General features: G+C 37.9%; 1 protein-coding gene and 1 long non-coding RNA gene across 2 annotated transcripts; both read left to right on the forward strand.

The window, feature by feature from the left end:
• Nucleotides 1-2,327: 2,327 nt before the first annotated feature.
• Nucleotides 2,328-12,564, forward strand: LOC310715020 (eukaryotic translation initiation factor 4 gamma 3-like; the record flags this gene model as incomplete). The annotated part of the gene is made up of 24 exons (XM_083521168.1): nt 2,328-2,366; nt 2,855-2,966; nt 3,097-3,197; nt 3,291-3,416; nt 3,611-3,695; nt 3,788-4,014; nt 4,629-5,018; nt 5,792-6,032; nt 6,116-6,240; nt 6,324-6,437; nt 6,873-7,028; nt 7,127-7,324; nt 7,421-7,567; nt 7,799-8,035; nt 8,722-8,826; nt 8,941-9,076; nt 9,195-9,274; nt 10,522-10,633; nt 10,801-10,916; nt 11,017-11,189; nt 11,406-11,531; nt 11,627-11,708; nt 11,823-11,921; nt 12,407-12,564. The coding sequence occupies 24 exons, from the start codon at nt 2,328-2,330 to the stop codon at nt 12,539-12,541; spliced, it is 3,462 nt and encodes a 1,153-aa protein (XP_083377294.1). The 3' UTR covers nt 12,542-12,564.
• A 7,837-nt stretch (nt 12,565-20,401) lies between these two features.
• On the forward strand, nt 20,402-22,231 carry LOC310715001. The gene is made up of 3 exons (XR_014530207.1): nt 20,402-21,670; nt 21,761-21,798; nt 21,932-22,231. It is a non-coding gene; the product is annotated as an uncharacterized lncRNA (long non-coding RNA).
• Nucleotides 22,232-22,644: the final 413 nt, after the last annotated feature.

The following is a 22,644-nucleotide window of genomic DNA, read 5'->3' on the forward strand; positions in this document are numbered from 1 at the left end:
GTCTACTATTTCATCGAAGGCCATTGTTGAGATCAGAAGTTAAAACAAGTGCTTCAGAATAATCTTAGAAAATCAGCAGCGATGGTGAGAAAAAGTTTTCTCCTTTTTTAGTTTTGAGCTTTTAGCCGCTAGTTCTGCTAAAACTAACACTAATTCGGGTAAAGACATGTTAATGTGTGTGTCAAAAATTTCTTCCTCGATGTTTTTATGTGTGGCACGTCTTAAATATAACAACAGTTTTAAAGAAAAGAACAACAAACAACAACAAATCCAGGAGTTTTCTACACAAAATAAATAAATCTACAGTATCTACAGCATCAACTCGCGGCTCATCGTCTCTCTACAAACCGTAGATGTGAAGCTTTGGCTTTTCCAAACCTTTTTTTTCCCTTCATCGTTCCTTTAAATTTTTTTCCTGAGTTTTCTCACTTCTCATGGAGTGAGAAAAGAATAGAAAGTACGGAAGCGCATTGCATTCACGAAGAAAAAAAAAATACTAAGTCATAATTATGAGACACTATGTCATAAATATGGGATACTAAGTCATAATTATGAGACACTAAGTCATAATTATAAGACTATGTCATAATTATGATCATAATTATGAGACACTATGTCATAATTATTGAATACTAAGTCATAATTATGAGACACTATGTCATAATTATGAGACACTAAGTCATAATTATAAGACACTATGTCATAATTATGGGATACTAAGTCATAATTATGAGACACTGTCATAATTATGAGACACTATGTCAAAGTCATAATTATAAGTCATTAAAAAACACTATAACAAAGTCATAATTATGAGACACTAAGTCACAATTATGAGACACTATGTCATAATTTTGAGACACTATGTCATAATTATGAGACACTATGTCACAATTATGAGACACTGTCACAATTATGAGACACTATGTCATAATTATGAGACACTATGTCACAATTATGAGACACTAAGTCATAATTGAGACACTATGTCACAATTACGAGACACTATGTCGTTATTATGAGACACTATGTCCCAATTATGAGACACTAAGTCACAATTATGAGACATTATGTCACAATTTTGAGACACTAAGTCATAATTATGAGACACTAAGTCACAATTATGAGACACTATGTCACAATTATGAGACCCTATGTCACAATTATGAGACACTAAGTCAAAATTATGAGACACTATGTCATAATTATGAGACACTATGTCACAATTATAAGATATTATGTCACAATTATGAGACACTGTCATAATTTCGAGACACTAAGTCATAATTATGAGACACTAAGTCATAATTATGAGACACTGTCATAATTATGAGACACTATGTCATAATTATGAGACACTATGTCACAATTATGAGACACTAAGTCACAATTATGAGACACTATGTCATAATTATGAGACACTATCTCACAATTATGAGACACTAAGTCACAATTATGAGACACTTTGTCATAATTATGAGACACTATCTCATAATTATGAGAGACTATGTCAAAATTATGAGACACTATGTCATAATTATGAGACACTTTGTCACAATTATGAGATACTATGTCACAATTATGAGACACTATGTCATAATTATGAGACACTAAGTCATAATTATGAGACACTGTCATAATTGAGACACTATGTCATAATTATGAGACACTGTCACAATTATGAGACACTAAGTCACAATTATGAGATACTAAGTCATAATTATGAGACACTATCTCATAATTATGAGATACTAAGTCATAATTATGAGATCCTTGCTGTGAATTGTTTTTTCTTTGTGAATGCAATGCGCTTCCGTAAGAAAAAAGCGGATCATTAACTCTTGTTTACTGCAGAAGGAATGTTCACTTTAAAACTCCAACAACATACAGAAATATCCATCCTCAATACTCCAATTACACAAAATACTGACAAATGTATATTCTGTATATGTTCTAGATCTGTATTGAGCAAGTATAAGAAAAAACATCTTGTGTTTGGATAAACAATGTTTTTGTTTTGTTTTTTCTAAAATAATAACGTTACTTATGTTTGGGGTCAATTTGACTCTGATCAGATATCAATGTTTGTTGTTTTTAAAGAAAAAATAAATAATTATTATTATTTTTTTTTAACCACACACTCATTAACAAGACAATGTTATTATGTACAAATTTGCTTTACAAAACACATCATCTGGGCAACAGGAAGCTGAAAGCAGCTGAGATGTAAATATCAGAGAGAACATTAAATATGATGTTAAATGTAGTGACTGACATTTTCATGTTGTTCTAATCAACAGTATTCGGGGACCTACGTTCCTGTCGTGATGAACATGACTGCGGGTTCCCCAGAAGAACAAATGCTGGTAATGTACAGTTCAAACACACACTGTTTTTCACACAGAATAAACTAAAGCCCATCACTACCTCATCACCTAAACACACTGTTTATTTAGATTTTACTTACGGCCGCCAAACAGGTTAATTTAGTAAACCCCTTGATCACTTACTCTGTCTTTAAGGGAACTAAACGAAGAGAAATGAATGAAAAGTGGTATCCAATCTGCGATATTATTGGGGACCTAATTATGGTTCAGAATATCTATGAAACATAACTGACTAATAAAAAAATCAGATTGTAAAAATGTCCATATAGAAGAATGTGAGCGCAACTGGCAACCGCTCTAAAAAGGACCAGGGTTCAAGGGTCATGAGTGTACCCTGGTGCTTTGAATTTGTCCCTGTGTGTCCTTTTATAGCTGCAAGTTTTAAAAACTGTTTACGTTAACCTTAAAATAGCTTTAGCATTTTTATGTCATTTTTGTTCCAAACTTATATGCTGTTTGTGTTACAGTATTATTACGGTGCTCCATTCTATGTGATGCCTCCTCAGCAGTACTCAGTCCATCCCACAGGATTAAATACATTCTACAATGTACATCCTGGACCTACTACCGCAACAAATGGTAAGTTCATCATGCCTTTCCAGTCATCCTTACAAAAAGGCTGGTTTTCTTGTAGGATGTTATTATCCTCACAGCTTACATGTTGGTCTTTAATTGAAACTGATACTAATCTTATTTGTGTCGGCTGCAGGGATGTTATACTATAATGATCAGGACGTGCACAACCAGACTCCATTCCCAATGGTCCCTTCACTGCAGCAACATCCATCTACCATGAGGAAGAGGAAATCAGTGCGTGTGCTTACTCTTTGTTTCAGTATTGGTTCATTTACTGAGTAATGAGCCTATTTATTTCTGATCATGTGCTGTTTATTTTTCATTAAGATCGTTGTCCGAGACCCTAACCAGGACCACAAGGACATCACGGAAGAGATCATTTTAGAAGCTTGCAGGAGTCAGAACCCCACTCTGCCAGTGGGAAATGACTTTTCTGTCCCTGTGCCTCTGCAGGTAACAGTCACACACACATTCATAGAGGAAGCAGATTCTTCTGGCTAATAGCTCACCAGCCTTCCTCCTTATATTCGCCTCTATTACCATTTCCACTATTTTTTACTTATGTGTGCAATCTGTTTTCCCTTCTTTCTCTTTTTATTTTATGTCCAAATTCTCATTATCCTCACGCTTTCCAGCTCAAATCCCAGCAACTGGACCAAGTCGTGGAACTTGAGCGTGTCTATTATGTGGACAGAGCTCAGGGCCCCCCTGCTCCTGCCGACTTGGAACCAGGTAAGTCCCAATATCTCAATTATTTTTTATTTTTTTAGATTTTTGACTCGTCTAGTCTGTGATTTAATTGCTACTGTCTATGTTGTCTACAGATGAACAGCTTGAAAGTTATTCAGTACCATATGTTGCATTAGATGGCGCTGAAAAGCCTACCTCTTCAGCCGAGCCCGTTCCTGCACAAGCCGTCACACCAACACCAGATGAAACAGAGCCTGTGCAAGTGTCCCCAGAGGTTCCAGCTTCTGTTTTATTCGCCATCGATGAGCCGGCCAAAACAGACACAGCTCATCGTCCTGACGACTCCCAATTTCTCAGAGAGGTGAGTTTAGGGCTCGTTGCTGTCCCTGCACTGTATTTTAATTGGTCAAAATCTTTTACAATTTGACCAAATTAAACGTGTAGTCCAGCATTTTTCTAACGGTATAATTAAGACACTGCAAATTGTTAAACTGTTGTGCATGTTAAACAGTGTTGACTCCAAAAGTATCCTGAAAGAACAAATCCGTACTTTTAGAAATAAGACTCGTACTTTTTAAATACGTTTTTTACAAATGAAAGAATCAGGCATCTTTAAATTTCAATATGCAAATAGCTGTTACCTTTTTGTAATGCTGTATAAAAATCTCACATAATTGTTCCTTTTTCCCACAACTGCTCTTTGACTTTCATTGTAATCGAGTCATGAGTAACGTTTTCTGCTTGTCTCAATAAACTAGGAGGCATGTTAGCTCTTGCTTGTAGTTACTGCACATGGACTACAGATGCTGTAGATATAAACTGAAGTGCCAACACTGGAGTATTTCTTTGAATAACTATATATAAATATATAAATGCTGTCGTTCACTTCGGGTGAATGTGTGAAAACTACATTTACACTACAAATTCACAGTAATCCTGGTGTTTTATCATTAATTGGGTGTGTTTGTGTGTTAGGATAAGCCGGAGCTCGCTTTCCAGCAGTCTGACTTTGACCTTAAGCCAGTCTCAACCACAGTCGAGAATTACAGTGTGTCGCCTGTGATTGTGGAGCATCTGGCTTCAGCAGAAACACCAGCAGATGAGATTGTGGAGCAGGAAGCTGAGCTGCTGAAGAATGAACCCGAGCCCAGCTCTGAGGATGAAAGCAACGATGGGGTCCTTTCACCTGTCGAAGACCTCAACAACACCATGCCCGGTCCTGCACAAGCCATCACATCAAAACCAGATGAAACAGAGCCTGTGCAAGTGTCCCCAAAGGTTCCAGCTTCTGCTCTAATCGCCATCGATGAGCCGGCCGAAACAGACACAGCTCCTCGTCCTGACGACTCCCAATTTCTCAGAGAGGTGAGTTTAGGGCTCGTTGCTGTCTCTGCACTGTATTTTCTAACGACATCTGTATATTCTAACGACATCTGTGAGTGGAGCGCACCATAACAGTGCTCTGATCTGCATCAAATATTGTCAGATGTGACTATTTCTTCCCACATTTAGTTTTTTCCCCCATAAATGTTCGATCTGTAACAATCTATCGCATCTTTGCAATTATCTGTATGTTCTGTTGCCTAAATGTAACATTCTGGAGCAATGCATTAAATATACATTATTGTTCGGCAAAAAACAAACACCAAAGGCACTGTTGTGCATGTTAAACAGTGTTGACTCCAAAAGTAGCTGAAAAGAACAAATCCATACTTTTAGAAATAAGACCCGTTCTTTTAAAATACGTTTTCTACAAATGAAAGAATTAGGCATCTTCAAATTTCAATATGCAAATAGCTGTTACCTTTTTGTAATGCTGTATAAAAATCTCACATAATTGTTCCTTTTTCCCACAACTGCTCTTTGACTTTCATTGTAATCGAGTCATGAGTAAAGTTTTCTGCTTGTCTCAATAAACTAGGAGGCATGTTAGCTCTTGCTTGTAGTTACTGCACATGGACTACAGATGCTGTAGATATAAACTGAAGTGCCAACACTGGAGTATTTCTTTAAATAACTATAAATAAATATATAAATGCTGTCGTTCACTTCGGGTGAATGTGTGAAACCTACATTTACACTACAAATTCACAGTAATCCTGGTGTTTTATCATTAATTGGGTGTGTTTGTGTGTTAGGATAAGCCGGAGCTCGCTTTCCAGCAGTCTGACTTTGACCTTAAGCCAGTCTCAACCACAGTCGAGAATTACAGTGTGTCGCCTGTGATTGTGGAGCATCTGGCTTCAGCAGAAACACCAGCAGATGAGATTGTGGAGCAGGAAGCTGAGCTGCTGAAGAATGAACCCGAGCCCAGCTCTGGGGATGAAAGCAACGATGGGGTCCTTTCACCTGTCGAAGACCTCAACAACACCATGCACAGTGAGACCTACTTCTTCTTACTCGCACACTCCATAATGTTTTTCACTACTTTTCATGACTGCTTTTGCTCGTTCCTTTCCCAGAACCAGAGATGGAGAATAAGAGGATACAATATGGTAGAGAGTTTCTTTTGAGCATGCAGTTCATGCCTGATTGTATGCAGAGGCCAAAGGGGCTTCCATTCATACCTGATGTGGTGCTACGCAAGGTAAGCCTCCTGACATGTGGGCTTTATTTTAATAATATTGAATATTGTTTCACAGATCATTGCTTCACTCTCTGCTTTTACAGTGTAACCAAAATAGGTTGCCACCAGACCCACAGAGGCTCATCTCCAGAGACCCGTTCTTCATTCCAGCCTTTGCAGACAATAGAAGTATGATTCCTAATGAGAAAAGAGCACCAGTGAGTTTCTGAATGTGGTCCCACCCAACACTCACACAGCCATAAGTAGACTGTATATATAACAACCTAATTGACTGCTTTTTACCTGATTTTCTTTAACCTGACACAATATATAAAATTGTTTAAATATCAATCGCTGGTTAAAATGTGTCTGTCTTTGGCATAAAAGGGTCGATGTTACTTCAAACTATAGCACAAGAGAGATGGTACAAGATTTAATAACTGTAAATGTTATTTAAAAAAAAAAAACTAGCATAGCAGTCTGACTTACTAAAAAGTGTTCTGTTGTGCTTTTGTTATTAATTTCTGTCACGTTTTATGTGTTTCTTTGAGTACTATACCACAATGACATGGCAATCAGTAATATATAAATGATATCAGTAATATCTCAAATATTTTGCCTTCTTTTTTGCTTTATAACGTTTACCCTTTTAGCAACTGAATGCAATTTGGAGGCGGCCTCCTCCCAGCAAGTCCCTCTTGCATGTGCCTATGAATGAAGAGGTAAAGTTGAAGAAGGCTGAGAATGCCTGGAAGCCTCGCCTAAAAAGCAGTAATTCCACAGAGGACCCCGAAACCCTGAAAACTGAGGTTAGCACAGTTTTACAATTCGCACTCGCTGTCTGTGCAATCAATTGGTCTGGATATTTTTTTTAAATACAGTCGTGCTCATGTTGTGTGTTGCGCAGAAGCTTTTCCGGACGGTGCGCAGTATCCTTAACAAACTGACGCCGGAGATGTTCAGTCAGCTGATGAATCAGGTGAAAGAGCTCCACATCGACACAGAGGAGCGACTTAAGGGTGTCGTCAACCTGATATTTGAGAACGCCATTGATGAGCCCAACTTCTCCATGGGGTACGGGATCATGTGTAAATCTCTGGCTGCAGTAAGTAAAACATCACATCTCCTTCTTTATGTTTTAGTGCATTTAAGCCTATTTGTAATTCTAACTGTGGAATTTTCTTCTTATTTTTCTTTTTAGATAAATGTGCCCATGGCAAACAAACCCCACAGCAATGTGAATTTTCGAACGCTGCTCCTTCACCGCTGTCAGAAAGAATTTGATAAGGACAAAACGAGCAACGATGTCCTTGATAAAAAACAGCGGGAACTGGAAGCAGCTCTTTCAGTAAGCATCGTTTCTCTCAAGAGGGCTTTCTCTTCGTTTTTTCAATTTGTGTTTCCCACAGAATAGAATCAAAATCTGCTGAATTTGCAAATTAGGATTCAAGTTGATAATCTGTTATCAGGCTTGAACCCGTCCTTCTGTAAAATTTCTATGGTATCTTTGTGTAATATTTGTATTTTTTAATTGCACAGATTTTTTTGTTTTTATGATGATAATGATTTACTTTTCCAGGCCAGTGAACGTGAGAGGCTTCAGGACGAGCTGGAGGAGGCAAAAAACAAAACTCGCAGAAAAACAAAGGGTAACGTTAAGTTCATCGGGGAGCTGTTTAAGTTGCGATTGTTGACCGAGTCAATCATTCATAACTGCGTGGTGAAACTGCTGAAAAAAAATGACGAGGAAAGTCTCGAGTGCCTCTCAATTCTCCTCACGACCGCCGGCAAAGAGATGGACGTTAAGAAGGCCAAGGTAAACAACCAAAGACGGCATTGTAGAGCATTTTCATTGTTCGGGATTGTTCTAATTACCATACTGCAAAGTTGTACACTATTATACCTTTAATGTAGCATATTAAATATTCATTCGAATGCCAGCTTGAAAATGTTTTTAGATTGTATACATGGTAAAAAAAAATTATCACATATTCCCATGTTTTGCATTTCCAGTTTTATTAACGAATCTGCTGTGTTTCTGGACAGTGTGCAATTTGTACTTACGCTAAAAAACATCGGATTAAAGTTTGTGTGTGGTTTAGTAAACTTTTGCTGCTGCTTATGTAATACTCGGATTTGTAAAAGTTTCATGTAGCCAAGTTAAAGCCTGTAATCTTAAATGACCACATGTTAACAGAGCACTCGCTTATAATTTATAGACCAATACAAAGAGTCTTGGAGAAATTGCTATAGCTCTATTACATAAAAAGTGTGCTTCCTGTTGTTTAATATTCGAACAGCTGTTCCAAGTGTAACCGATGAAATGTTTATGAAACGCCAGTGAACAAATATCTGCTTTTTTAAACTGGTCACATCTGACAGCTGTAAAAATCTTCTATTAAACATGTTTCCTAAAGTACTGTTATTGGAACTATTGAAACAGTAGAATAGGTATTGGAGCACTACTGCTGAATTGTTGCCTAATTTAATTCTCTCCTTCAGGTACAAATGGATAAGTACTTTAAAAAGATGGAAGAAATTGTGAAGGGGAAAAAAACCTCATCACGCGTTCGCTTCATGCTCCAGGACGTAATTTACCTGCGCCTGGTCAGTGAACTTGTTTGTTTGCCTACAAGATGTGCATCCGTGCTTATATTTAACAGTAGTACATAATGAAATGATAAGAAAACAGTGAATGACGTGTCTGATTCCTCGTTTCAGAACAACTGGGTACCACGGAGAGTTGTAGAAGGACCGAAGACCATTGAAAGTATCCACATGGATGCCAAAATGGAGCAGCAGGAGGAGCAAAGAATAGTTCAAGAAAAGCTACGATCCATGGGCACGAATAGGCGAGGTTATAAAGGGCATATGTGTTCTAGACTAATCCTTTTTACAACTTAGTCCCCTTTCTTTTCGCAGCACATAACCAATGCACTGCATCTTTTTGTTGTTATTTCTTGTTTCTTTTACAGCATTTTCAAGTCATAAGACCATGAACACTGTGAGAATGAACAGTACATTAGACCCCAACAAGATCCCTAAAATCAACAAGGTACTGACTTTACAGATGAAGAAACATGCTTTTGAAATGCAAGCTTGAACTATTTCAGTCAGCATTTAAAGCTTAAGATGTAGATTAACTCAAACCTGCTGGTGAAACTATTTACGTAGTTGAAAAGTATTTACCTTTAAGAGTTGCCTGAACTAAGCGTTAAAAATCCACAAATGTTTATTGATTTAGAGCTATAGGAGAGCTGCTTCATTCCTTTTTTTTTATTAAACTAGAAGGCAGTAAGTAGCTGTGAGATTCTCATGATCTGATGGGAAACATTTAAGTAAAAGCATGTTCTGATTTAACTGTTTGCATATTCATTAGTTTTTGTTTACTAGGTAGACTTTTCCCTAAAGCTTTCGAGTTTTACACGATTAGGACTGCGGCTATCGATTAAAGAGAAATATGAAATATACAAGAGAATGTAAGACAGGTCAAGTCATTTGTTTCGTTTTTAGAATAATTAACATTTTAATTGCTGAAATTGCAGAAAACTAAACCCGTTGAGTGCATTTAATTGCGATATGACATTAAAATGCAAATATATAAATAAAAATATAAAACTTACTTTTCTAATTACTTTAAAAACGGGAAACGCGCTGTACGGTGTTTTCTTTGTTTTAGTTCAAAAAAACTTTAGAAACTTTTTTTGTTTTCTTTGGCCTGGATCTTCTCCTCAGCTCTCATTGTTTTCTGACCGTTCTCCCATTTTTCATTCTGCAGCATCTTCTGTGTTACCTGTTCAGAGTTTAGCGGGTGGTGTATCAGTAAGAATGGTCCGTGGGGAAACGAGGTGCTCTGTGTGTGGTTAATTAGACACATTTAATTAATTAGACTAAGCCAAGTTATTTGCCTCGATGCTTTTTTGAATTCAAATTACTCATTCATTCATCATTCATCCATTTTCTCCCGCTTATCCGTAATTCGGGTCGCGGGGGCAGCAGTCTAAGCAGGCCCCCGCCTTCGACTGCTGCCCAATCCTCACAGCACCGTCCCTTATGGTCCCTCCTGCAGGTGGTGAGCCCACGGGAAGGCGGCCCCATGTCACTCCGACGTCACGGACCTTGATATTTCCCTCGTAAGGGGAATTACTCAAATTACACAATTCACACAATTTAAGTAATGTTATAGATTTCTACTTCAAATTCCATAACATTTCTTAAACTGGCACTCTGTTAAAGTACACTTTTTTCTACCAGGTTTATAGGGAAGCATTCTTATTTGAACTAAATTGTGTTTGTGTGTAGTTTCCAGCAGATGATAAGATCTATTTTGGACCGAATTTCGAGAGACGACGGCTGAACTGGAAGAAAGGCTGCAATGAAGAAACTAGCGCTAGAGCCACATCTGGAGCATCAGGTGAGTCTGTAGTGAATGTAGTCTGTGTCCTTTTTCAGCTCTCTCCTGTGTTCATGTTGTGAAAAAATTCAAAGCAAGTTGTGATCGTTGGTGTTGTTCTTGAAACCTAATTTAGTTTAATGCATGAGCATTTTTAGTCATGACACATCATGTCTCTTGTGTTTCAGTGAAACTCGACGCAGTGCCAGACTTGACTACAAACAAGCCTAAGCTATCAGAGGAGGAAATGGAGAAACGGTCCAAGTCCATAATCGAGGAGTTTCTACACATAAATGATTACAAGGTAATTATCTCATGCAGTGTCTTATGATCACATTTAGTATAAAACACATCGGTTATTATCTTGTTACTGCGTCACATAATCGTGGTGGGTTCGTGTGCAGGAGGCCTTGCATTGCGTGGAGGAACTGGACCAGGGCAGGATGCTGTACCTTTTTGTTCAGGTGGGTGTGGAGACCACGCTGGAGCAAAACCAGATCACACGTGACCACATGGGTCATCTGTTCCATCAGCTGCTGCAGGCTGGGATCCTCTCCACATCTCAGTTTTTTAAAGGGTGAGTGACATTCCTGCACCACACATCTCCGTCTCCCACTGGCACCACTACCGTCTGCGTCATGAGATGTCGACAGCTTGATGACATATTTACACCCAATGGGGTTATTGTTAGTATTATTATGAATAAGTTTGCTTTTACATTTGGTCATTTTCATTTTGCTCCCTTTTTATTCTTTCTTTTTCCCAATTTTCTTACCTATCCTTGTTTACACAGGTTCTCAGAAACCCTCGAGATTGCAGATGATATGGCGATTGACATTCCTTATGTATGGCAGTACATAGCGGAGCTCGTTAATCCTGTGCTTCGGAAAGGAGGAATCTCTTTGAGAGAATTATTAATGTATTTGCACTTACATTTGAAACTATACATATACATTTTTTGCTGTAAAGGAAGTTGGGGTTTGTTTTTAATTGTTGATTTCTTGTGAATTCCAGTGAATTTAGCAAACCACTACTTCCTGTGGCAAGAGCTGGCATATTATCCGCAGAAATATTGCACCTTCTCTGCAAACAAATGGTAAGCTGTGAGATCTTATAAAGAATCTGACCGAAAAGAGTAAAGTGTGTCGTCATACTAGTTTAAAAAGGTTATTTATTGTTAAAGTCATTGCTGTGTTTTTCTTCACTTTAGAGCCAGACGGAAGTGGGGGCCTTATGGGGGGACTCGAAACTGAGCTGGGCTGATTTTCTTCCTGAAACTGTGGATGTAAACAACTTCATTACTGAGCAGGTGAGCTGTTGGCTACACACTAGATTTGGACACCACTGGAATATCTGGACCAAGCAGGATCCAGTGGGCAGTAGATTTTCTACTACTTGAGTAATAATAATAGAAGAGCTGAGTAAAAGTGACAGCATAGTTCTTTTATGAAAATTGCTTTGAAATACTATTGTTTATGTCTGATTTAATCACTTGGCTCAGCATATTTTTGGCTGGTTGTTACAGAGTGCTTTTATAAATTTGCAATAATTAATATGGGTTAAAAATCATACTGTGATCAATTTCATTTGTTAATATAAGAACATTGTCAGTGAGCTCAAATGGCAGCTCGTCTGATCAGAAAAGAGAAAATGTTTCTGTTTGTGCTGTAAAAAGCATTGTGTTGGTTGGGTAGACTTGATGCAATTTTCTTTCTAAACCAGCACAAATTTTGCCTTTAATGACACAAAGAGCCACAACCAGTTCTTACTTTATGCTTCATTTCTTTCCACCAGAAGCTGCAATTCACTCTTTCAGAGTGCTTATGCTCACGCTCATGCTCATGCCAGCGAAAAGATTCTTCTAGTTGCTACGAGAGGTGGAGGAAAACTCAGAGGACTATTAACACAGTCAGAAAACGCATCCTCTAAAATAAAAGTCAAAAAGTTTTGAATGATCGATCTTGTGTGCTTTGATGAAACAAAAGCTCAGTTCAGACTCTAATTCATGATTATTTCCATTTTTTCCATTTTAAAGACCTGCAAACATTTATATATAATGCAAATGATATTTTTAATATAACTGTAAAAGATGTTTGAAAGGCTTCCTGACAATCAGATTAGTTCGGTTAAGGACAGTTGCGTTTATTGTGGGAAATGAGTCGGGGTTCTAGAGAAAATTGGACTCGGTTTAAGTCTGATTTTTAAGGTTAGTGTTATTGTAAACGTGGAATCCTGCATTCAGAAGATAACGATCCAAAACAAGACCTTTGAATGGAAATGAAGGTAGCAAATGGCATCTTGTACAAAGGCACGAAAGAGATGCTGCTAAACCTAAAGTGCTTGTTATTTTTAATACTGAGAGTAAATTTCAACCATGTAAATAAATTAAAAAGCAAGTTAGAAAAGCAAAATGTATATATATTATTATTTCTTATAGCCAACCGAGCATATCAACCCCTCTGAAGTGCCAGAAAGCTTTGGAATAGGCTACAAACTGCACCTGCAAAAAAAAAAAAAAAATCTCTACCACAAAAATTGCATCAGGAATTACATTTATTGAGACGAGGCTGTTTCACATCTGTACTATTGTCATGAAGTCATCCTAATTATTTGCATATTTTATATATACAATACACACAGAATTAAAGAGAGAGAGAGAGAGAGAGAGAGAGAGAGCGAGAGAGAGAAAGAAAGAAAGAAAGAAAGAAAGAAAGAAAGAAAGAAAGAAAGAAAGAAAGAAAGAAAGAAAGAAAGAAAGAAAGAATGAAAGATGAGCAGTCTTCTAAAAACTTCAAATGTGATTGAAAAAGTATTGGTTTTTGATCGTTCTATTTTTAGGTCGTATGATCTACAGGTCTATAAAGAAGTGAAGAGAGACCGCTATGCGTTGGAAGTTATGAGGTTATGAGGCTACACAGAACATTAAGGTTAGCAGAGATCAACAGCTTTAACAGGACATCAGGAAATGGTTGGTGTATTGGTTCATACTGTGCTCAGGTTGAGGTTTTCATAAAATTGAACAGAATCAGTGTTACGATCAGAAGTAACCTGCAAACAGAAAATAGCGATCATTGTCACCTACAGTGAGCAAAATAAGTATTTGAACACCCTGCTATTTTGCAAGTTCTCCCACTTAGAAATCATGGAGGGGTCTAAAATTGTCATCGTAGGTGCATGTCCACTGTGAAAGACATAATCTAAAAAAAAAAATCCAGAAATCACAATATAAGGTTTTTTAACTATTTATTTGTATGATACAGCTGCAAATAAGTATTTGAACACCTGTCTATCAGCTAGAATTCTGACCCTCAAAGACCTGTTAGTCTGCCTTTAAAATGTCCACCTCCACTACATTTATTATCCTAAATTAGATGCACCTGTTTGAGGTCGTTAGCTGCATAAAGACACCTGTCCACCCCATACAATCAGTAAAAATCCAACTACTAACATGGCCAAGACCAAAGAGCTGTCCAAAGACACTAGAGACAAAATTGTACACCTCCACAAGGCTGGAAAGGGCTACGAGGAAATTGCCAAGCAGCTTGGTGAAAAAAGGTCCACTGTTGGAGCAATCATTCGAAAATGGAAGAAGCTAAACATGACTGTCAATCTCCCTCGGACTGGGGCTCAATGCAAGATCTCACCTCGTGGGGTCTCAATGATCCTAAGGAAGGTGAGAAATCAGCCCAGAACTACAAGGGAGGAGCTGGTCAATGACCTGAAAAGAGCTGGGACCACCGTTTCCAAGGTTACTTTTGGTAATACACTAAGACGTCATGGTTTGAAATCATGCATGGCACGGAAGGTTCCCCTGCTTAAACCAGCACATGTCCAGGCACGTCTTAAGTTTGCCAATGACCATTTGGATGATCCAGAGGAGTCATGGGAGAAAGTCATGTGGTCAGATAAAACCAAAATAGAACTTTTGGGTCATAATTCCACTAAACGTGTTTGGAGGAAGAAGAATGATGAGTACCATCCCAAGAACACCATCCCTACTGTGAAGCATGGGGGTGGTAGCATCATGCTTTGGGGGTGTTTTTCTGCACATGGGACAGGGCGACTGCACTGTATTAAGAAGAGGATGACCGGGGCCATGTATTGCGAGATTTTGGTGAACAACCTCCTTCCCTCAGTTAGAGCAATGAAGATGGGTCGAGGCTGGGTCTTCCAACATGACAATGACCCGAAGCACACAGCCAGGATAACCAAGGAGTGGCTCTGTAAGAAGCATATCAAGGTTCTGGCGTGGCCAAAAAACTGAGCCCCATAACATTAGACCAATGAAATTCTTTATATTAAATCAGATGCGCTCCCACTGAATCGGGCTGCACCACATCATAAAAATGGATGATGTTCCTCTGACGTTTGATCTGGCACTCGGACTGTCTACAGGAAATGCGAATTATTCGTCACGCTGAAAACAACCGGGCATGAAAAAACGCATGTTCTGAGCTGCACGGCATCGGGAGAAAAGCTTCACTGATGGTGATTTTTAAACCCACGACGATGCCAAAAGATAAACTCCCGAGAGAGAAATAGTTGTGAAAGGAAGAAGGAAGACAGTGAACAATGACTTTCTTGGTAGGCTACTGTTTAGATACAAGCCGTGTAACAGACACTGTCTTTCATTAAAGCCTGTGTAAAGTTCATTAATTTCAGTGTAGACGGCTTATAGACAGGTGCGGCTTATTTATAAATTATTATTATTATAAAATTCTTTGTCAAATTCAGTGGATGCGGCTTATATTTGGGTGCGCTTAATAGTCTGAAAATTACGGTATTAAATTGAGATTCTGCAAACTTGACATTCATTGCTTAATAATTTTTCCTTGTCCTTTGATTATTAAGGTTGCCAAAAATATAGTAGGCAGAAGATCTTCCTACTTGAAAAAATAACCGCACTGTGTGGTTGTCAGGCGAAAGAACGTCTCGGAAACCGAAGTGAAATCCACAAGGCTTTCTAATGAGAGATAATAGGGCAAAGCACGAAACGGGAAACCGTAATGAAACCCCAGGTTTGCTAAACCAGGTGAGAGCTGAGATCAGACAGATGCAAACCAATACCACATAGAGTCACGTAGCCAACGGTAAACTATGCTGTGTAGCTTGGGTAGTCCGCCAGTGTTCTGTTGCCTAAGATGTAGAACGGACAATGAGATGGTGGAGGAACGGGGGTTATATAGCATGGGAACTGATGAGGGCCAGGTGTAGCTGATTAGTAAGTGGGAGAGTGGCTTGGAGTGATAGGTGAAGGTGTGGCTGGTGGATCCCTGACAGTGGTAAGTCGTGTTTTATTAAAACACTGAGACGGTAGTGGTGCTAAAATGGATGAGGAAGATTAGAGCAGTGAGAAGGAGAAGAGCAGTATTAAATATGAAGAAACAATGATGAATGGCAGTGGGAGCAGGATGCAGTCACTATCTTTATCCCTGTGTCTGTACAACTGACAGATCTGCATGGAATGCCACATGAAAACATGCTGAACTCTACATTTATTCAGTATTCTGGAAGTCAGAGCCCCTTTTCAGCTAATCCAAGTGTTTATTCAAACAGTTAAATAGCCAGGGTTAATGCCACTTATAACAAATATCAAAAAATGTAAGTGAACTCGATCTTGATAATCTTGATTTTTGTTCTGTGCTCCAATAATATGTGCACTTATGATACTTTGCAGTGGCAAAACTTGGGATGACACCTGGAAGCCTGCCCGAGTCTCCAAATACCAACCAGCTTTCACAACTTCAATTTTGAGGGTTTTGTCGTTGTTCTTGTTGTTTTTGGTTCTTGCGGGACTTCATTAAAGTTTTTGTACAGTGCATACACTCTTTTAGTTTATTTTTTTTAGTTGTCATTTTAAACACCTTTTGCATGTTTCCTGAACTGTGTAACAGCCAGGTGGTGTAACATGGAGAGGACATGCTACAAACATGCTGTTATAATGGTTTTCCCAAAGACATGTTTTTAATGATTTTTGCAGTGCAGTTTTATTATGGGTAAGTTTACATGAACTGTTTCTTATGCCAAACAAAAATGATTATTAAAATTTTTATATTTTACTAAAACTGATTGCCTTTTACTAAAATTTATTTGCATACAATTTATTATGAAAGTATTATATTAATGAACTGTTCTACTTACCGAGTGGAAAATCGCAATGGACCTTGGAATCTCCATGCAATGACATCAGCGCCACTGATGTTTTGATTTATTAATAAATAAATAGGAAATGTCCTGATAAATAAATGAATAAATAAACGGAGGACATGCAGGTAGTTGGTGTGAAAGAGGCAGATGTACAGGGCAGGGTGGTGTAGAGACTGATGATCCTCTATAGCGACCCCTAACTGGAGCAGCCGAAATAGGAAGAAATAAATAATTTGTTCTCATTACCATATCGTCCATATGTGACGAGTTGGGAGTGAGAACATGTTGGATTTACTTGTACAGGTAGTCGTCAACTTACGACCAAGATTGGGACCGACAGACCGGTCGTAACACGTTTTGGTCGTAAGTTGAATATGCTATATGTAGAGTACTGTGAAATGATGTCGGAAGCTGGTACGCAATGGCTAGCGATTGTGGTCGTAAAGTCGAAAGGTCGTAAGTTGTGGTCGTAAGTCGGCGACTACCTGAATACAAAAAATATTCAACTTACCAGTGTATAAATCATGAAACTCTGTGCGAGTCTGTTTATGAAAGTATTCAGCATTAAGTATCATTTGGTCAGGATGAGTTAATTTTTATTTCATGGTTTTTTTTTTCTGACTCACTTTAAGATAACTCATCTCCCAGATGTTTCACTTTACATGTAAATAATAAATGTCTGTTGATTAAATTGCAGTGTGAAACTGCTGTGGTATAATCAGACCAGTCTGATCATTATGAGGTGAAAATCCAGTAATGTAGTAATGTTTACTTTTTACTTAAGTGCATGTCAGAGCCCAAACTTCTTTACTTTAACTTGAGTAAAAAAAAAAAAGTGTAGTCAGTATACTTACAATTTTACCAGAGTCTTTTACAACATGAGTATCTGCACTTTTACTTGAGTGAATGATGTGTGTACTTCAGCCACCTCTGATAGCAGCATATAGTGTGATAGCATCAAACATGAGTTATCATATTGATGTACATCTTTCTGTAATCTGTTTCAACTAGAGGTTATAAATATTGTCAGTTTGCTTTATTCTATTGTATGACAGCCACAGCACAGAAATAACAAATCCAGAATTACTAGACCTATTAATACATTGGGATAGATAGATAGATAGATAGATAGATAGATAGATAGATAGATAGATAGATAGATAGATAGATAGATAGATAGATAGATAGATAGATAGATAGATAGATAGATAGATAGATAGATAGATAGATAGATAGATAGATACAACTTTATTGTCATTGCATAGTACAGGTACACAGCAACGAAATGCAGTTTTGCATCTACCAGAAGTGCAAAATGTAGCAAGCGTGCAAAAGTGCATTAAAATCATTATTTTAATAAGAGCCTTCTGAGAAATTTAGTAAATTACCAGTAGACTACATAATTTTAAAATAGCAACCAATATGTTTTATGCAGTGCAATGTTATTTCTTCTTTTTTTTTTTCCTTTATTGCCTTAATTGTTTTCTGATTCTTTTTTATTTCTTTCCCTTTTTATTCTCATCCTTTTAATCCATTTGATTTCTTATTGATTAATGCGTAATTTTTTTTTTTTTTACTTTAATATGCTTGCTACTGATAAAATGAATGATACAATTAATAGGATAAAACAGTATCATTTTTAGTTGCAGGTTTTCATAACCTTTTTGATAATGGTGTTTCAAAGTATTTCATTGGAGAGAGACAGAAGCAGAACAATGCAAAACACTAAGCAAGGTCAGTGTCTAAACACTGGCCGAGGGCAGATTCTGAGCAGTCAGGGTAAACTTGGCCGGACAAAAATCAAAATACTGAGCAATTTTGGTGATTTTGGTAATTGTCTATGTAACAAACTCTTCTGCTCTGGAAGAAAAACAGACAAGCAATAGTTCACTTTTCTTTTTTTATTTTCTCTTCCAGCACTCATTTGGGGGGTTCACCTACTTACTTGCGGTTCCGGACACCTTTGGCGCACACCCGAGCTCAGTCACCGACCCGTCCGCTCCCCTCTGCTTGGGGGTCTCCTTCCCCCGGGGCTGCTGCCTTTCCTCTTTCTATTGGGGTCACCAGACTGAAACAGCACACTGGTTAGTCTCATCAGATACAGGTGTAACCTTATCTCTCGTTTCGACCGCCATCCATTCGCGACCCCTTCCGCAGTCTCTTTTCTAAAACGTGTCTATGGGTAATTGTGATAAGGTGTCCCCAATCAAAAATCTGTTGACTGAAAAACAAGGCAAAGTGCGTGTTCATACTTGCAGGCAGTGGCGCAGACGCAGACTGCGCATACTGCGAGCTGGAGGCTGAATTGACCTGACACATGACAATTGGTCATGGTGCAAATTGGAGACAGTAAATCCTGTACAGTGTTACTTACAGTACAATACCGGGCAAAATGCTGTAAAGAAAGAATGCCTTCAAAAATATAAGGTTTAACAGTATGTTTCTTTTGACACTGAACAAAATAGAAGGTAAATGAACAGATAAAAAATCAAATCAATATTTGGTGTGACCTTCCTTTTCCTGCAAAACAGCAGGTAAAATACAATTGGCATGGTGACAAGGACCTCTCTGGGCAGAAACAGAAAAGTTCATCAAAGTGCTCTGGGTGTTTTGGGAGCTGGGTTTGTGTAACAGCATTTTTACATGTTTGAACTGAAGTAATCTTTCACATAATTAAAATACAGACAAATCCAGTTCCAGGTTAAATAGTTCTTCATTAATTCCAGGGCAGAATAATCCAAACATGAAGCGAAACCCAAAGGGGGCACGTAAGTAACAAGCAAGCAAAACTAGGCAAGTCTGTAATCATGAACTAAGTACAGGAAACAATATTGCAATAAAAAGACATTAAAGTCAGGCATACAAAATAGGAGCTGAGCATTTACTTGGCATTCATGTGAATAATATTGCGTCTTACATCGTGGTGTGAGAGGGGATGTAATTGAATACAGGTCTCTTGGTGATTGAGAGTACTGGAGGGTTTGGCAGTCCTACACCACAGCGTTTGCTGGGAAAGAAACCCGTTTCCTGACTATGATTTAATTAGCTGGATTTTATTGTTAAATGTTTGGCTCTTTGAAGCTCATCATCGAGTTGCTTTTATAGGCTACAGGTCCGTTAGCTATATCTGCTGGGGAGCAGGCTCATTTCATGGGCTTATTCTGTGAGTGGAGGTGATACTTAAAGCAGCTCATATTTTATAAGTTGCTCAGTAGCTCCTAGTTTTATAACCACAAATGACTGTGTAAGACTGTAGAAAAGTCATCACTCATAATCCAGTGCTCATGTTAGTTCTCACTCTCCAGTGTTTAAAGATTTATAATCACACTCTTGACGTCACCCAAATGAGGATGAGTTCCCCCTTTTTGAGTCTGGTTCCTCTCAAGGGTTCTTCCTCATAACAGTTTAAGGGAGCTCATCAGGGATTAATGCACACCATTTACCTTAACTCTTAAAATTCAGTAAAGCTGCTTTGAGACAATGTCTGCTGTGTAAAGCGCTATAGGTGACGTGACTTGACTTGATTTGACTTGGACTTGACAGTTAGTCCCAGCAATGTCCTCTCTGTTTTTACGATAATAACCTATTGCAGAAGGTGCAAAAATAATACGGAAAGTTGTCCAAATTCAAAATATAAAGTACGAAAGACAGATTGACTTAATTCATTTTTATACCTTTATATTAAAAGTTACTTGTACAGTACAAGTAGTGAAATTATTACTATTTTGAAGAGTGTCCTAGTATTTCATCCTAAAAGCAGCTTTGGGACAATGTCCATTGTTAAAAATGCTATACACATTTTTTTAAACAGTTTGCATTTACTTGTTCCCAGGTTCTAGTGCTTCTACTTCTAGGTTTCTTCCTCAAGCCATCTCAGGGAGTTTTTCTCCCATTTCTGATAATACAAGTGCAAGTTTTCAGCGTGAACATCAGCAACGTGGAAGAAAATGATGAAGCGTTTTTTTTTTTATTTGGTGTTTGGAATCAAGATGTGGGAGTGAGTTATTGGAAAATCTTTGGACAGATGTGGCTACAGGTTACAGGTGAATAGTTTTTGTTGTTGTTCTTCATGAACGAATGATGAAGCGAACACTCCTCACTTGGACTAAACTTGTATGTACAGATCAGACTAAAGTATTTTCCTTAATTGTAGACTTTTAACATGTTAAAGAAGTTAACATTTTGAAACGTTTGTATATTTCTCAAACAACAGCAACATCCGAAAGCTCCCTGGTGGCATTAGAAGCACTGCCCAAACCTGCTCTGTGGTTCAGTAAGAGCTCACTCTTTATGCACAACTCATTCTTTCTGTAATAACGTTAAACAGTTACTAACTGTTACAGTTAGGCAGGTTTTCGGCTCAGTGTTTTCCACTTTTCCACTTTTAATAATAGATATTGTCCCAAAGCAGCTTTACAGAGATAAAGAGGGTATAAAGTTTAAATGTATACATTTAGTGCCTATAGTTTATCTTTTATAACTTTATCCCTAATGAGCAAGCCAGTGGTGACTGTGGAAAAGAAAAACTCCCTGATATGGTGTGGGGAAGAAACCTGTTTTTGGGTTCCACATTAGGGACAGAAGTGCAGCTGGATTGTTCCAGGTTTGATTTGAGTTTGATAACAGAACGCTGAGGGTTCTAATGTCCTTCATTTGCAACAAGACATCATTAAGACAGCAGAGAAATAAAAAAAGATCGGAAAATAATATTGGCTTAATTGTACATACCACAAATGAGATGTTTATGAACATATATGTAGATGGTGTGTCTGGTCTGTTCCTGTTCTGATTTATAACTGTTTCTGTCTCCAGGTTCCCCTTTATTCATCACTGTGTGTGTCTGTGGGGCTCTGCTGCTGATTGGAGGATTTGCATTGATGATTTCCAAACTGAGATACGAGAAATTACAAGGTACACACATACTTGTCCAACTAACACACACACACACACACACACAGAAAGAGAGAGAGCTGATGATGTGTCTTTTATGTTCAATTGTAGATAATACTTCTTCATACAAAAATACAGACAATAGACCAGTGAGTAACTGCTGAAATACTGAAACCGTTAATTGTGAATATAAATTTTAGAAATCTTCTCATTCTTTAAAAAAAACTGTATGGGGTGCCATGAGAGTATTAGGTGACAATGATCGCTATTTTCTGTTTGCAGGTTACTTCTGATTGTAACACTGATTCTGTTCAATTTTATGAAAACTTCAACCTGAGCACAGTATGAACCAATACACCAACCATTTCCTGATGTCCTGTTACAGCTGTTGATCTCTGCTAACCTTAATGTTCTGTGTAGCCTCATAACCTCATAACTTCCAACGCATAGCGGTCTCTCTTCACTTCTTTATAGACCTGTAGATCATATGACCTAAAAATAGAACGATCAAAAACCAATACTTTTTTAATCACATTTGGAGTTTTTAGAAGACTGCTCATCTTTCATTCTTTCTCTCTCTCTCTCTCTCTCTCTCTCTCTCTCTCTCTCTCTCTCTCTCTCTCTCTCTAATTCTGTGTGTATTGTATATATAAAATATGCAAATAATTAGGATGACTTCATGACAATAGTACAGATGTGAAACAGCCTCGTCTCAATAAATGTAATTCCTGATGCAATTTTTGTGGTAGAGATTTTTTTTTTTTTTTTTTTTTTTGCAGGTGCAGTTCGTAGCCTATTTCAAAAGCTTTCTGTTTTTCGTGCCTTTGTACAAGTTGGCATTTGCTACCTTCATTTCCATTCAAAGGTCTTGTTTTGGATCATTATCTTCTGAATGCAGGATTCCACGTTTCCAACAATACTAACCTTAAAAATCAGACTTAAACCAAGGCCAATCTTCTCTAGAACCCAGACTCATTTCCCACAATAAATCTGAT

This window comes from Silurus aristotelis, assembly GCF_946808225.1.
Source record: "Silurus aristotelis genome assembly, chromosome: 19".
NCBI classification, from domain to species: domain Eukaryota; kingdom Metazoa; phylum Chordata; class Actinopteri; order Siluriformes; family Siluridae; genus Silurus; species Silurus aristotelis.